This window comes from Vulpes lagopus, chromosome 5 (assembly GCF_018345385.1).
Source record: "Vulpes lagopus strain Blue_001 chromosome 5, ASM1834538v1, whole genome shotgun sequence".
Lineage (NCBI taxonomy): Eukaryota > Metazoa > Chordata > Mammalia > Carnivora > Canidae > Vulpes > Vulpes lagopus.
This window is the reverse complement of record NC_054828.1, coordinates 114,189,935-114,205,828: the sequence shown is the minus strand read 5'-3', so window position 1 is coordinate 114,205,828 and position 15,894 is coordinate 114,189,935. Positions and strand designations below refer to the sequence as shown.

At 52.9% G+C, this 15,894-nt stretch overlaps 1 protein-coding gene across 1 annotated transcript in view; it reads right to left on the bottom strand.

The window, feature by feature from the left end:
- DNMT3A (DNA methyltransferase 3 alpha) overlaps positions 1 to 15,894 on the bottom strand; it is an 80,240-nt gene that overhangs the window by 17,267 nt on the left and 47,079 nt on the right. The window contains 4 exon segments of the mRNA XM_041754299.1: positions 220 to 327; positions 740 to 877; positions 879 to 981; positions 983 to 1,119. Coding sequence (XP_041610233.1) covers positions 220 to 327; positions 740 to 877; positions 879 to 981; positions 983 to 1,119 — 486 coding nt within the window.

The window sequence follows — 15,894 nt, the reverse complement described above, 5'->3', positions numbered from 1 at the left end:
GAGAAGGGGTAGGGGAGGGTCACAGGAGAACTTCAGAGGAGGGGAGTGCAGAAAGGGGCAAGTGATGGAGGTGGAGGGTGGGGGGACAAAAGGGAGTCACAAGGGCCTTGCAGGTAGACCCTGTGCCCAGGCAGGTCTAACCTCTGCTTTTAACTCCTGCTGCCAGACTAACCAGGAGTCCCTGCTGCCTCAGCCTCCTCGGCGTGGAGGGGCACTCACCTGCAGGACCTCATAGATGGCTTTGCGGTACATGGGCTGCTTATTGTAGGTAGCCTGGTGGAAAGCGCTGCAGAAGGAGCTCAGCGGCATCAACTTCTCAACACACACCTAGAGAACCAGCCATGTTTCTCCTCCTGCCAAACCCAGCAAGTCCCTACCATGTGCCTGGCAATGGGCAGGTACTGGGGCCTTAAGACTCAGCCTCTGCCCTTGAGAGGACCAGGTAGGTTGATAAGTAATTACAGGATGCTCAAAGGAAGAGTCCAACCCAAACGTAGTGGTGGTAGTGGTGGTGGGGGACCTGAATGCAAGCAGGGAGTTCTGGAAGGCAGGAGTTTGGCAGGTACCCCAGGGCAGCCTGGTTTTCTCTAGGGCTTCTTCCAGTTACCGGTGTTGAGTGGGGGCGAGCAGAGCCCACCTCTCCCACCCCAGTTCCAGATAGAGCCCCCAGCCCAAAACCACAGGCCCGAGGACCAAGACCCATCCCTCCCTGAGGCTCCCACCAAATCCCACGACTCACCACCGAGAACTTGCCGTCTCCAAACCACATGACCCAGCGGGTGCCTTCAGCTGCTCGGCTCCGGCCCGTCATCCACCAAGACACAATGCGGCCTGGCCACCAGGAGAAGCCCCGAAGTTTCCCCCACACCAGACATCAGCTCCCCAATGCCAAAGCCCCGGCCGTCCTCGTACTCCGGCTCATCGTCGGCTGCTTTGGTGGTGTTCTTGTCCCCAGCATCTGACTCCACCGGGTCAGGTGTGGGCCACAGTGGGGGATGCAGGGTCGGTGGGCTGCTGCACTGCAGGAGGGCTGGCCTCCTCCACTTTCTGAGACTCGCCAGACCCCTGGTTTTCTTCCACAGCATTCATTACTGCGATCACCTTGGCTTTCTTCTCAGCCTGGAGAAACAAGGAACAGAAGTTACCTTGACCTCTCCAGGTTAGCACGGCCACTTGATACTGGGAGGAGTGGGAGAGGGGGCTCTTATCAACCTCTTTGTGGTCTGGAGACAGTGACAGGGAGGTCAAGGGCAGAGTTCTTTGCTCAGCAACTCGATTGGCTTGCCACAGAAAAAAATGGGAAAATCTGAGGTGGGTTGGTAAACTCAAGTCATTTGGCTGTTTTCCAACCTTCTCTTGTGCCTCTCACGAAATCTTTCTCCATCAGTCAACATCATCAGTTGTCCACCCTCTGACATGGAAAGATTTATTCTATTCAAATAGTCATTGCACGCCTTAGCTCAAGCACAGATCCTTGCTGCGTCCTCTTCTATCCTACTTCCCAATCACGAACTGGATCCTCTCGTCTTTTTTTTTTTTAAATATTTTCCTGGGCAATCTACCCCTTCTATTCCTGGTCTTGGCTTCCAGACCACAAATCTAGTTTTGTCGTGATGTCTACGATCATGAAATCACTGCTCTGCGTCCCCCTCTGCTTGAACACCACGGCAAGCCCTGTCAGAGTTTGCCTGCTCCCACGCTATTCTGGAATCTTAGGATCCTATCAAACGTACATTATCAGATTCATCGCTTCTTTCTACACACAACTTTCAGATCCATCAATGCATTTATTCTTTCAAAAATGGTTTATGGAGAACACACTACAGTTCACGCATCCTCTCTGCCATCCTGAGAAATTCACAATCCAAAACCAATCATGCTCCCATTTGGACAGCCTCCATCCATTCACTGTCTGGCGCTCATCCTTCCCAAAACCTGCTCCAGGATTCCCTAAAGCAGAGCATGAAATCCTTAGCTCTAAGAACCATTCAACCTAATCTCACCCCAGAGACTGAATCTGAGGGACCCATGAACTCAAACTTTAAGGCTCTGCACCTGTTTCCACCACCTTCGGAGAAAAACCTCCCAACCTCAGCATACCTTTCAATATGACTCCCCAGAGAGTTTAGAACTGTGACTGGAAGCCCACCCTCAAGACTACACAAGAGAATGGGAGAGGCACTTGGAGTTGAAGCTAGTCTAAGCTAGATGTCGGAGCATCTACGTTCTGGTCTTTGCCTTGCAACTCACTCAACAGCTGATTCTGGAGCAGTCCTTTCTCAAGAGTTGCTCCAACCTAAAAAAGCAATTGATCTAAAGGATTTCTATTGAACTTCTCTGACTGGTTTAAGAATCGGACGTATCTAAGTATCAAGAATGCCAAGGACTCTCCAAAGCTGTTGATGGACTCCCAAACCCTAGAGTCCCTGGTTAAGAACCTTTGTGCTGAGCCCAAAGGTCTACTGTGTTGTTGATTCATTTTGTTTCAGTCTTCCAGTCTTTATCTCCGGCCACCAACCAAACCTACTTCTGGTGGAGTCCTTGAACCCTGGAGATGGAAATCCTAGTTTTTTCCCTAACAGGATTCTAAGACGGGCTAATGCATCCTTTGCCCCCAGCCCACAAAACAGCTGGGAAAATGAGCCGGATGCCAGCAGTGGAAGAATGCAGAGCAACTGCTCTTCCTGCCTCTCACCTGCCCTCCCCTTCCTACCATCAATTATCTACCACCCCCTCCCCCATAGGAAGATGCACCTAGGTGTGCACTCAACCCCATCCTCTTCTGGAATCAGCAGTGGCAGCACTACTGAAACCCCAGATTTGCTCACAGAGAAGCCTCAGGCCTCCTTGAAATTCAGGCATGGATGACTGATCTGGACCATGGTGCTCGCATGGGTGACCCAAAGACCCCTCTGCAGGGGTGATACGGCCCCTCGCCACAACCAGGTACAGGTGGCAGAGGGCGGGAGGACCCTTCTGAGGAAAGGTGAAGTCACCTGCACAGCAAGCAGCAGCGGGTGGCTGCTGCGCGCCACCCCCCCAGGTCTAGAAGGGAGTCGTGCCTGATGCCACCCTCGTCACTCCCCCACAGCCCCTTTGTCTCTCTTCTCAACCCCTCTACAGTGAGTTCCTGAACATCATTCTTCCCCCACAACTTCCCCCAGCTTGTCAGATGCTGCTGCTGACGGCTGCTAAGCGCCCCCAACCCACTAGGTGCAGGAGAACACGCACCCAGCAGGGTTTTGGCAGGCGGAGGAGGAGGAAGGGGGCCTCCATCGGGACGAGGCCAGCAGGGGTGGGGGAAGGAGGAAGGGGGTGGGTTAGCAGCAGGAGGCATGAGGAAAGGGGAAGAAGTGGCAGAGACGGTGGCTGGGTGGGGGAGGGGCCTCATTAGAATAGTCTGCCTAGGGCAGTGTGGGAATGCCTTTTTTCCACGCTCACTCCCACCCTCCTCCCCAGGCAAACAATGGGATAAAGAAGGGTTAACTCAGGGCTTTGGCATTTGGGCTAAAGGCTCCTACCCCCAGTTCACAAGGTCCTACTCCAGAGAGGCCCAGAGATTGGGCAGGACCAAGGAAGACACCACACCACCCCCTCCCACTACTGCGGCTCAAGGAAGCCACTTCTCTGGAGTTTATCCAGCCTGGAAAGCCACTGGTAACTCCACTCTAGTAGAGGCAAGGCCTCCCTGACCAGTCCCATCGTCCTGGGCAGCTGTCCCGCCTCCACCTTCCTCTGCGACTCGGGCTGCTTCCCGTTCCAAAGGTCAGAGGTCTGGGCGCCCATGCGGACTCCCCGCTGGTGCAGTGGATCCCAGGCTGTCCCGGGCACCTCTCCCATCACAGGCTGTCGTCAGGCTGCCCCCCCCCCTCCCGCCCCGCGACACCCGCTGATGTGCCACTGCCCCTGTCAGGGTCACAGCATTCCCTCCCACCCAGCGCCACTTCTCTCTGCTGGTCTGCCTGGTCGCTCCGAGGGACACGCGGGAGAGGAAACTGTCCCTCTCCCAAGAGGCCACAAGGCTGGTACGGCCCGAGGACAGCATGGTCCACCAGCCAGGAGCACTGGTCAGCAAGGAAATGCCAACGAGCCATCAGCCAGTTAGCTCACCAGAGGCGCTGCTTGCAGCCCAACTCCTGATGGCCCAGCTCCCCTGGGCCAGGGCCTGCCCCCCAGCCTTCAGGGACTCCTGCCCCAGGTTCACACGCTGGGGCTGCTCTTCTGGCCCCTGCAGGGCCAGGTCCCACCTGAGCGCAGGGAGGAGTGGGGGCTTGGGGCTCCAGAGGCGGGAGTGGGTGGGACGGCACTAACTCAGCATCTCCAGAACTCGGGCCAGGCAGAGCGGCCAGCTCCTGCGGGCCAGGGAGGCATACTTTGACTCTTCTCAAATCCAGAGGGCTGCAGCGGCCCAGAGATCCTCCCACCGGCCCCTGCCGCCTCCCCGCCCCCAGCCTCCCCAGGGCTCCGTCCAGGAACCTACCCATAAGGCCAGGTGCAGCCCCTCTGTGGTCCGGCTCAGGTGTGAGCCCCGGCCCTGAAGCTCTGTAAGTAGCTGCCCGTCTGGGGGGAGGGGAAGGGGGCGATGGGGCTGGGGGCGGAGGGGGCCAGGGAGAGGGGGAGGGGGGAGGCGGGGGGGAGGGCTTGAACATTTTCTTTGTCTAGAACTCCAGGTCACGTGGGCCCCGCTGGAGTGCCTGGTTGGCTGCGGGCGGGCCGGGGGAGGGGGCCGGCTCTCAGACGCTGGCAGTGGGCCAGCCCCTCTCTGCCGTCCGAGGGGCGCGGGCCGCCGCCGGGGCCTGGGGGCGCGGCTGGGCCTCCGCCCGTTCCCAGGACCCCGCCCAGGCCGGGCCGGAGGCGGCGCCGCCCCCTCCTCCGGGCCGGCCCGCCCGCCCCCTCCGCCCAGACTCTGCGCGAGCTCCGAGGGGCGCCGTGGGGCGAGGCGGGGAGCCCGCGGAGGTAGGGAAGGGGACCGGGGGGGAAGGGGCTGCTCTGCAGCGGCGGAGGTAAGCCGGGAGCGCGGAGCGGGCCAGGAGCGCCGGCCAAAGGAGAGAGGAGGTTGCGGACAGCCTGGGAGAGCCAGGAGAAAGTTGTTAAAAGTCAGTCTCTCGGAAGCACAACCAAAAAAAAAAAAAAAAAGAAAACAAGAAAAAGCTTACAGATGAGCGTAGAGGCCCAGGAAGCTGTAGGGAAAACTCAAAGCACACAGAGGCGGACAGAAGACGCCTGCAGAAATTGGGAGCGCTCCAGAACAAGAAGTGCTGGGGAGAGGGCTCTCCTCTTCATACTACAGGTGGATAGAGAGGGGTCCCTTAAAAGCGTGCCTTGAGTTCAGGCTTTGGAAAACCTCTTCCTGGCCAAGTCCCTGGGTCCCCTAGGTCACTCAGGATCTGCGTTGAATGTCCCATTTTTCTGTGTCAGGTGGTGGGGGGGAAGGCACACTCTTAAGTTAGAAGGACTGCAGTTTCTCGTTCCTGGGCACAATCATCTGCAGCTCAAGAAGACCACATTCCTCTCCTGGAGCCTCCAGGTAGGGCCTCCACCAATTCAAGCTCCCTCCTCCCAGCAGAGGCCCCTCCCCTCAAGGAGACACATACGTTCTCTCACATACATGCGCGGGCACGCACACACACACACACACACACACACACACACAGTCTCCACCCACATCAGATAAAGCAGCAGACCCTCCTGGCCCTGCCAATCAAAGAGTTGACAGATTCAACTAGACTTGGAGAGATAGTAAAAGGTCATTGAAAAACATTTGTGAAGATAACTGTACCACAAATACCAAGCCCCATGGACCTGGTTGGCTTGAAAGCCAACAAAAAGTGGCCAGTATGAATGATAAATGAGGTTAAGGAGGGCAGTGCAGAGCAAAGATGAATCAGATCTGGAATGAGTTAAGATAGGAAAGAAATAAGAGATGGAAGACTGAGGTGAGAGAAAATCCTGCCCACCTCCACCTGCCACATCCCACTACAACTAAGGCTAAAGGGTGCAGAGAAAGAGGTCAATGGATACAATCTATAGCAGTGAAGACTAACCGCAGACTCTGAGAATACCAGATGGATTGGATATTTTGGAAAGATCAGCCTGGTTTCAATGTGCACAGTAAATTGGAAGGAAGAGCAGAGAAACTGAAGGTAATTGCTCTGGGCAGCAGAGGGCTGTTGAGCCAATAGCACTTTTAGGAAGGTCTGAACTTGGGTTCTGGTTCCATTACCATGACCTTGAAGGAGTCACTTAACCCCAAGAAGTCAGTTTTCTCCTTTGCAAAACAGAAGTGATAACATCTGCCCTCCCAGGCTCTGGAATACCAGCATCTCTTAAAGAGATGATGCCCCAGGTGCCTGGCTTCCAGCCACAGTCAGCTGGGAACATACCAGCTGGCACCGATGATGATGATGCTGGTAGAATGAGGTCAAGAGCTGTGCTGTGAAGGACAGCCCTCCCATCCCTCCTGGGGCTCAGCATCCTTCTGAGAGCCATCAGAGCAAGCAAGCCCTGAAGAGGGAGAAGGACACCACATCAGAGGACTTTCTCCATATAATACTTGGGGAGTTCAAACTTCCCTCTCCCCACCCCAACTGAGTCCCAGAACTCATAACAGCCAGCAGAAGGAGCCATTCCACAAAACACAAGCTCTTCTGCTCAAACTATCTTTCAACCCAATCAAGGTATCTGGTACAATTTTTCAGAAGAGCCCCATGCAGAGATGAGAAGCCCTGAATTTGTGCCTCTTGCCTGCTCTCACCCTTTGAGGAATGCAATAGCACTTCCTTCACTTCATCTCTCACTGATGTCTCCTCAGCATTCAAGGCCTGTACACGAGGCCACTTTAGGATACCCCCCCCCCCCCCAAAGCCCGGCCTCCTCTCAAAATGAAGTTTCTGATCTGGCTTGGCTGGCTCTTTTTATTTTTTTTTTTATTTTATTTTTTTTTTTTTTTAAATTTTTTTTTTTTTTTTTTTAAATTTATTTATGATAGTCACAGAGAGAGAGAGAGGCAGAGACACAGGCAGAGGGAGAAGCAGGCTCCATGCACCGGGAGCCTGATGTGGGATTCGATCCCGGGTCTCCAGGATCGCGCCCTGGGCCAAAGGCAGGCGCCAAACCGCTGCGCCACCCAGGGATCCCGGCTGGCTCTTTTAAAAGACATTCTGTCTCCTTTCTGACCTCTCCTTTTCCATTACTACGTGGCCATAACACCTTAGACTCTATACTCTTTGGTCTTGAGACTCCTTCAGACGGTGCTAATTATGCCTATTCGAGCAGCCAGAACTCAAGGTGTCAGAATGGAGCAAGGCCATCAGTTTCACTTTCTCTTGGCCCACTTATAGTCTTTCCCTCCAGCTGCCAAATATCCTTATTCTCATCTTCTAAAATTAAGCTCAAATTTTACCTCTTCCACCCAGCTCCCAATTTAAGCAAAAGAAAGCCCAAACTCAAAGTTGTCCTATTGCCAACCTCGGGCACCATCCCTCTATCTGTAGCTATGTGGACAGGAAAGGTTCCCTTCCCTTCATGAGTCACTCAGAGAGTCATGTCTTCTTCATCCTCAGTGGACAGAGACAGGCCCCAAACAGAAGAGACCTCAGATTTAGGACAAGGGGTGACTTTAGCAAAATGTCAGGAAAAAGCCAAGGCAGGTTTCAAGGATCCTCAGGTCATGTATGTCCTTGACCTTCCAAAGCAACCCTCCTGGTGGTTACTGAGCTAGGTCTTTTTTTTTTTTTTTAAGTTTATTTATTTTTTTTAAGTAATTTCTACATCTATTTTTTTTTAATATTTTATTTATTCATGAGAGAGAGAGGGGCAGAGACAAGGCAGAGGGAGAAGCAGGCTCCATGCAGGGAGCCCAACGTGGAACTCGATCCCGGGACCCCAGGATCACACCCTGGGCCAAAGGCAGGCATTAAACCGCTGAGCCACCCAGGGATCCCCTAATTTCTACATCTAACGTGAGACTTGAACTTACGACCCTGAGATCAATCCAACTGAGCCAGCCAGGCACCCCGAGATAGGTCTTTTGATTGTGATAAAGATAGTCAACCCGAAATAGGAGGGTTATGTAAAACGAGCCAGGTTCTTAGAAACGTGATAGAAGTACATTGAAAGGGGGGAACTCCTGGATGAAAAAAAGAGCTGGTGGATGTCAAGAGCCTAAAAGAAGTGTTGGAGAGGAAGTATCCAGGATGCCCAAAAGAGAGAGTGACCTGAAAGAAAGGGCACATTTCCTGTATGACAGGCAGAGAGCAGGGATTTAGCCTCTTTTAAGGACACCTGACTCTTTACCCTGACCCTGGATTCATCAAGGAAACTTCTAATCTTAATTACATTTTTCCAGTGACTCTGATACCCATAAGTTGCCAGAAGGCAAGAGGACAAGTATTAGGATCTGTGTAGCAAGGACAGGTCCTGTTATAAATCGGTAAGTTTAACAACCTGGTGTACGTCGCTCTCCTGTGTTTCCGAAGAACATGATCACAGTAAGTGTGGTTAATCTGACTTTCCAGCTCAAAGAACTGAGATGAGGCACTACTAGGCCATGAGCACCCCCGTTCCCACCTCGTGCCAAGAGCAGTAAGTCCCACATGTCAAGGTGGGAATGCCATATCTGCTGGGCTGATATTAACTCAAAGTTCAGTGTTCTTTGGTCTGCACTGACATGAAATCCAGTGCTGGAAGGGGGGTGTTATGTGACTTCTATCAAACAGGATATTTAACTAATTGAGTCCCTTTACTCAAAACCAGAGAAGCTATGATCCCTATGAAGCCACCTGCAAAGCCCCACATCGAGGAGTCACGGCATATATTTATTACCACATAAGCTTTCCCAGCCATCCCAAGGCCAAGGAGGCTTCATCCCCACAAAAGGCCATGAGATCAAAATGGATGTCTCTTCTGATCCTTCCCTTCTCCTGCCTACAGCTCTAAAGCCTTTGTGCTGTGCAATAGACTCTGACTACCTGCTGATTACAGGCAACACTCTGCGTGGCATTCAAGGCCCCCACGATCTGCACAGCACTTACATCACGAAGCCCACGCTCTGCCCACCCACTTGCTATTCCCAAAATATGCCCTTTCCCTGCCTCTGTGCCTTTGCTCATGCTGTTCCTTGCTCCTCCCCTGCAACTCCCACCAGCCCCAATCCTATCTATCCTTCCAGGCCTGGTCCACCTCCACCAAGAAAGTTTCTTTAGACCCAAACTGTCCAACAGGGTAGCCACTCACAGCATGTGCTATTTCAATTAATTAAAATGAACTAAAAGTTCAGTTCCTCAGTTGCTCTGGCCACCTTCCAAGTATCCAGGAGCCCCATGTGGCTGGGGGCTACTGTCCTGGATGGCACAGATCTTTAAAACATTTTGATCACTGCAGAAAGTTCTGTGGGACAGTGCTGCTCTGGCCCCTCCCTCTCTCCTACCCCCACAGAAAAATGACCCTGCCCCTCCTCCGCCTCACTCCCATAGCACCTTGTAATCCTCTCTCTTAGCACCTGCCAATATTTGCCCACTAAGGCGATTGTGTACTCATCTTTCTCCTCCACAAGATTAAAAATTCCTAGAGGGCAGGGCCTGGACCTTAGCTTCCTATGGAAGCAGTGTGGACTGGAGCTCCTTGCACGCTGTAGAGGATTTAAACAGTGTTTGTGGAACGGAATTCAACATTGTCTCGGGAGCCTCATCTGGAATCCACTGCCCAAGTTCCCAATTGGGGACAGATATTTTCCAGAGCAAAATTGTAATAGGTGCTAAGAGGTCCAAGCCTAGGGCCCCCCAGAGAGGCCAGGAATCTTTGTTTGCCTATTCCCCTGCAATCCATATGGAGGTTGCAAGCAAATGACCAGGACTGGGCTGCTGGCAGTGAAGCTAAAAATAGCCACGGAGCCAACAGCAAGGAGTTAGCAGGACTTGTTGCTAGGGAGACCAGTCGCAGAGAGAGCAACTAAGCAGGAGAGAGTGTCAGACCTGCACCTGGAGAGCAGAGGCCATAGTTGGGGGGGTGGGGAGCTTGAAGTTGACAGGGGTCCAAGGCTCCCACCTAGAGATGGTCTGTCTTCTGGCAGCTCCTGACTAATGCTCTAAGTGGGGCAAATGTTCCCCCTGTCCCTCAGTAACCCATCTCCATGGAAACCACCATTACTGGGGTGAAGTACCAGCCCCTGGAAGGGAGGCCTCTGCCTAGAGCTGGTTGTTATGGCAACATTACCCCCCCTTCCTGTCATTCTCTGTCTCTGGGCTTCTCCTGTGGGGGAAAGGTGGGGGCCTGGTCTTGGCTTAGCCAGTGTGACCAGGAAACACCCGCTTCCTGACAGGAGTAACCTGCAAGGGGCTCTTCAGAAGCTCCTGGGAACCCAGCAAGGCTGGTCAGTCCTCAGCACAGGGCAGAGCTTCCTTTTCTCCCTGCAAGGGCCCCGTGGATCTTCTGGCCAGGAGAGTCCCAAAGTCGGTTGGGTTTAATTGTATTAGGATCACCCAAGGAGATTTTCAAAAATATAGATTTCTGGGCCCTGAGGAGATCAGCAAGCTTGGGGCAAGGCCTGGGGAATCTGTTCAAAAACCTCCCTAGGTAATGCTGATGCTTGCCAGGTGTGGAAACCACTAAAGGCCCTGGCTGTCCTGGTTACAAATGAGGAAACTGAAACCCACCCAAAGGGTCAGAGCCACTAACTGAAGAGGAAGCGGTCTGGAGAGAGGAAGGGGTAGGTAGAAGAAGATGCAGAGGTGAGCTCCCCCAGTGCACGTGTCTGAGGTGAGGCCGCTCCCCTCCTGCTCCCCTTCAAGCCAGAACACGCTCTATCTGCTGATCCTCGATTATGATTTAGAACTGAGCCTCTCGACAAGCCATCCCCTGTAGCACAAAGCAGAGGTAATGGGGCTGGACAGTCTGGTTCCCAGAGTGCACAGCATGGTGGCAGTCCAGGCAGATGATCTGGGCTGAAAGAAACTATCCTCCTTCGGAAGCAAACCAAAAGGGTCACCATGGCAACCTGCAGTGTGCTGGCCTGGTTGGGCTCTGGGCCATCTTCCCAAACTTGGGCCTGAGGTGCGGCGTTCAGCAAACGCCGGGGGGCTGGGGCACCCCATCCCCCTCGCCAGTCTAAAAGCCCACAGCAGAGATGTGCTGTACTCCCCAGGGAGCCGACAGCCAAGCCTGCCTGGAAGGCACCCGGACAGGACCCCAGAATCCAGGAGCTTGGCAGTCCTGAGCCACCTGCAGTAGCTGGGGGGAGGGGAGTGGACACTGTGGAGGTGGGGGAGACTGGCCTCCACCCTTCTGTTACTCAGCCTAATTGTGTGCCCAAGACCCACCGCACATGGAACCACAGCCCTCATCCAAGACAGCATGCAATTAGATGGTAAATTATGTGGTGGGGATGCTGTCTCCGTGTGCTGAAGGAAATCAGAGACCAAGATCAGTAAGGGCAGGAACGGGAGTGTGACAGGGGCTGAGCTAGGAGTGAGCACAACCTCCCAGGGTTTTCAGACAAGAGAGGCCAGATCTTTAGGGGTGTCTGCAGTTGCCTGGGCTCCCCAGCAGATGGAGGGCAGGGGTGTGAGGCATAAGCACAACTGGAGGGAGGAGGAGCCCTGGCGCCCGCTGCACAATCCACACACTCAGATGTACTCTTCTGAACTGGGGAGCGATAGAGGGTCAAGGAGGCACCTCCTGGCTGACCCCTCACCTCATTTCTCCCTACCACGACCCTAAGCAGCCTTCACTCCTCCCAACCTTGTCGACCCCAAGCAGCCTTCACTCCTCCCAACCTTGTCGTTGTCTCCAATCACTGCTGCACTTCCCTGTTGCTGTGTGCCTGGAAGCCCTAACTCGCCAGAGCAGCCTTGAGGCTCCTGGACCTCACTGCACCCATCTGCTTTCTCCTTCCCTACCGCTCCAGGTCTGCTCCAAAGCACCCATCTGCCTTCTCCTTCCCTACAGCTCCAGGTCCACTCCAAAAGGGGAAGGCTTCCCCGCAAGGCCAGCTCTCTCCTCCGGATCACTTTCATCCCCTAGATCAGAGCCCTGGGTGTGCAGGGCTCTACCTCAGAGAGAATAGAGGGCGGGGTCTGGGCAGGGAGCAGGGGTACAGGTGGCAATGTTGCTGTCCCCATGGCCTTGGCCACGTCAACACAAGGAGTGGGATGTGAGGTCTCGGCCTGAGCAGAGGATCACAGCTGATGCCAGGACTAGCTTCAGTAGGTGCCTAGCTTCTCTGGCTTCTGGTTTCTGATCAGTCTGATGGGACCACCAATGTCTGCTGAATATTACAGGGAGGACCGAAGGAAGGCAGGAAGGTGCACCATTTGAGAAGTGGAAAGAACCCTATGTCCAGGTGGCCTGAGCACTTGTCGATGTTGTCACTTAGCTTTAGAAACCTGAGCCTAAAGAGAAGTGTGAGGGGTATGGGTCAAAAAGAACCTGGTAAACCCAAACAGACTGCCTTCCCCTCCCCCACCCCTGCTCCAGGCCTGGGGGTCAAAGGGAGGGGCCTCAGGGACCACCATTCAGATTCAGGCATGCAGACCCTCTCAAGTTTCAGAGTCCTAAGAGAAGCCCCAGGAGGAGCCCGGCAGACTAGCATTGCGGTAAACTATTGCTGAAAACAGCAGGAACGCCTACCATCTCCATCCCAAAGGGAAAATTTGAATTCCTGTACCAAGTCCTTTCCGGTCTTCTCCCCCCCACCCCATGTTTGGAAACAGTTCCTTAGCTCCACCTCAGACTCGCACTTCTTTCCTCGCTCAGTTATTCCCAGATCAGAGAGTCTCACCCTGGCTGTATTAGAAATCACCTGGAGTGCTTCAGAAACTCCGTGGGCCAGGGCCCATCACTAAATTCCAATGAATCCCGGAGGAGGGGCCCAGGCAGGGCCGGTTAAAGCAAGACGGAATTCCCAGGTGATTCTAAAGTGCACAGAGACACACCCCGCCCCCCCACCCCCCACCCCGCCCCAACGATGTGGGTGATACAATAAATGCATCTTTTGGGAAATCACTTCCGTACCAAGTTTGGTTTACTCTGAATCATCCAAAGCTTGGTGGTTCTCAAACTTCTAATAAGCCACAGAATCATCTGGGAAGCTAGCTAGAAAACCAGCTTTCTCAGGAACCACGCTAGAGATTCTGCTTCCATAGGTTCCAAAAGGGGCCTAGGAATGTGCCTTTTGAATGCACTGCCCAGAAGCTTCGATGCAGTATTATTACACCAACCTGCCCTTTAAGACACACTGAATTCTAATGGCATTTTCGTTATTTATGGAGCAAGCCCAACTCATTTCTGGTTTTTGTTTACTCCACAAAGTTGCCCTTTAAACAGCATCTAGATACAAATACACAGGACATTGAGCTGTCTCAACCCTATTTTTCTTCAATCCATCTGAGTTGGAAGTGAAAAATTAAAATATTTATACTGCCCACCATTTACTGACTACAGAGGAACAGGGGAAGAGTCATAAGGCATCTGTAAAGACTTGTAATTTTAAAAATGGCAAGTTGGAAGAAAACTGGTAAAAATCACACACACACACACTCATGCGCACATGGCACCGTACCAGGAGAGAGTATAAACTGAGAGGTGGAAGGCCAGGAGGGCCAGACACTTCACGGAGATCAGAAATTAGAAAGGGCTCCATAGTCTGGTGAGGAAAGGGCTTGAATGGTTCTCTAATAGGTTCCAGAACTCCTTTGGTTCCGGAATTCCTCGTGGTCCCAGGTGCCAGCTGCTCCCAGAAGCTCCAAGTCCCTCCCCCTCCCTATCCTGGTCCTGTCATGCGGGTTGTTCTCCATCCTTTGGGGCTCCCCCTCACACCTCTGCAGCATGCACTTGTCCTCACAACCCTGACCTGCAGTCTGGTTCCAGAGCCACCTTTTGAGCTGCCTGCTACACCTCTCCTGGTGCACAGACACCCTGCTGGCTTCTCAAAAGCAGCCTGTCTAATGCCTGACACAAAGGTCTGCCTCCCTCCTAAGAGAATACTTTCAGGACCTTGGGGTAGGCAGAGAATTCTTAGAGATACACACATCCACATCCATACTGAGAAAAGGAAAAAAATGGATAAATTGGACTTTATTAAAATTAAAAGCTCCTGCTCATACCAAAATACATCCTTAAGGAAATGAAAAGCCCACGCCACCTTCCGGTCCCAAACCTGCTCTTCCTCCAGGATCCTCTAGCTCAGATAATGACCACCATCCCCAGCCCCCAGATCCAAAGCAGGTTTCTCCCTGCCCTCCAACTGGAGACAATTCTATTGTGTCTGCCTCCTGTTACCTGGACCCACAGTCAAAGCCAGATGGAATGCCCTCCTAACTCGTCCTCCTTCTCCACTTTTCTGCTCTGGACTCTCTTGCAACGTTGCTGGGCTTATCTTCCTTAAGCCCATTTCTCCCTCCCCTGCACAGTGAAGCCTAAACTTCTCACCATGACAGGAAGGCCTTTGCTGATCTGACCATCTTCCTTTGCACTTTTATCTCTTCTTATGCTTCCTCCCTGATTCACACACCCTAGTTGCCAGAGCTCTCACTGTTCCCTCAACAACCCAGAAGCTTCATGCCTCCTCTTTGTCCAGTGGTTCTTTCCCTGAAATAACCTTCCTTACGTATCCCTACTAGAATTCTCAAAGGATGCCTCTGCCAGAAAGCTTCCTGGGAATCCCCTAGAAGTTCTCTCGCCATCTTTTGTGCTCACCGGACTCCTGGTACCCAGAGCACAGAACAAGCCCCACACTTTGCCTGTCCCCGAGGTCACGGTGAATATTCCAGCCTCCTCTACTGGCCATATGTGCCTCTGGGGCAGGAGCTGTGCACCTGCAGCACCACCACCGCAGTACTGTGTGTGTTCAGTGATGACTGAATTCAAGTCCATTAACTCCTTCATCTCCTTCCTGGAGTCACACGGTCCAGCCAACCTCCCCATGCTTCAGCATCCCTGGGGCCTCGTGGACAAATGGTCTGGTCTTTCCAGCAAAGCAGAGAGAACATCACCATTATACCTTCGCCATTGTCTGCCTCATAGAAAGTGCTACGAGAATGCTTCTCACAGTTGAGCCAAATATGCAAGCCATCTTGAGGTGCTCCAGACTCCAAACTCCCAGAGGATTTCTCGGCACTCAATGCCCCTCCCCACCATCCCTGTCAGGGAGACTCCTGGTTCCAGTGGAAGGCCTGTGTGCTGTCTATTCTTTGGCAAGCCCACCCCAGGGTCCCCAGACAGGGCTGGTTAGTTGCTCCCATGGCCCTTTTGCTCATATTTCTAAAATGGCCCTACTGGGTTGGAACATGAGATATTATTCCCTTACCTGCCTACCTCTCTGAGGGCCGGGGGGGTGGGGGGATCCCAGGATAGGATTCTGGCTTTCCTTCAAATCTGTTTCCTTAGTGTCTAGAAAATGCTGGAATGCGGTAGATACCTAAATAAATAAGATACCTATCTTAAAGCCTAAGCACACAGTATTTGCTCAGTTAAGGTTCGACAAGTCTTTGAAATAATGAATGAAGGATTATGTGATTAATGAAAAGAAAAGTAGCAATAATAAGGGAGCAGATCTTGGGAGATGGCCACCAAAGCCAGAAGCTGGAAAGTGAATTCCCAAGCTAAGGAAATGTCCCAGGAAGACGGGAGCAAGTGTCAACCTCTGTGGGGGGGTGGGGGGGTAGCACTTTGCCACCTCTCCTTTTTAGCCTCTTCCTGGCCTGGGCCTAGTGTCTGAAGATGAGCACCACGGTCAGCCTTTCTGATCTGGGCATATAACACCAGCAGAGGAAAGAGGGATGGTAGAGAAGAGGAAAGGAAAGCTAGCCTCTAGCACCAAACACGTAAATGTTACGGAAGTCTTGATATGGATCCTTATCCGGATACTTTATATGTGTGCTTCTCAAAGAGGCATGCATG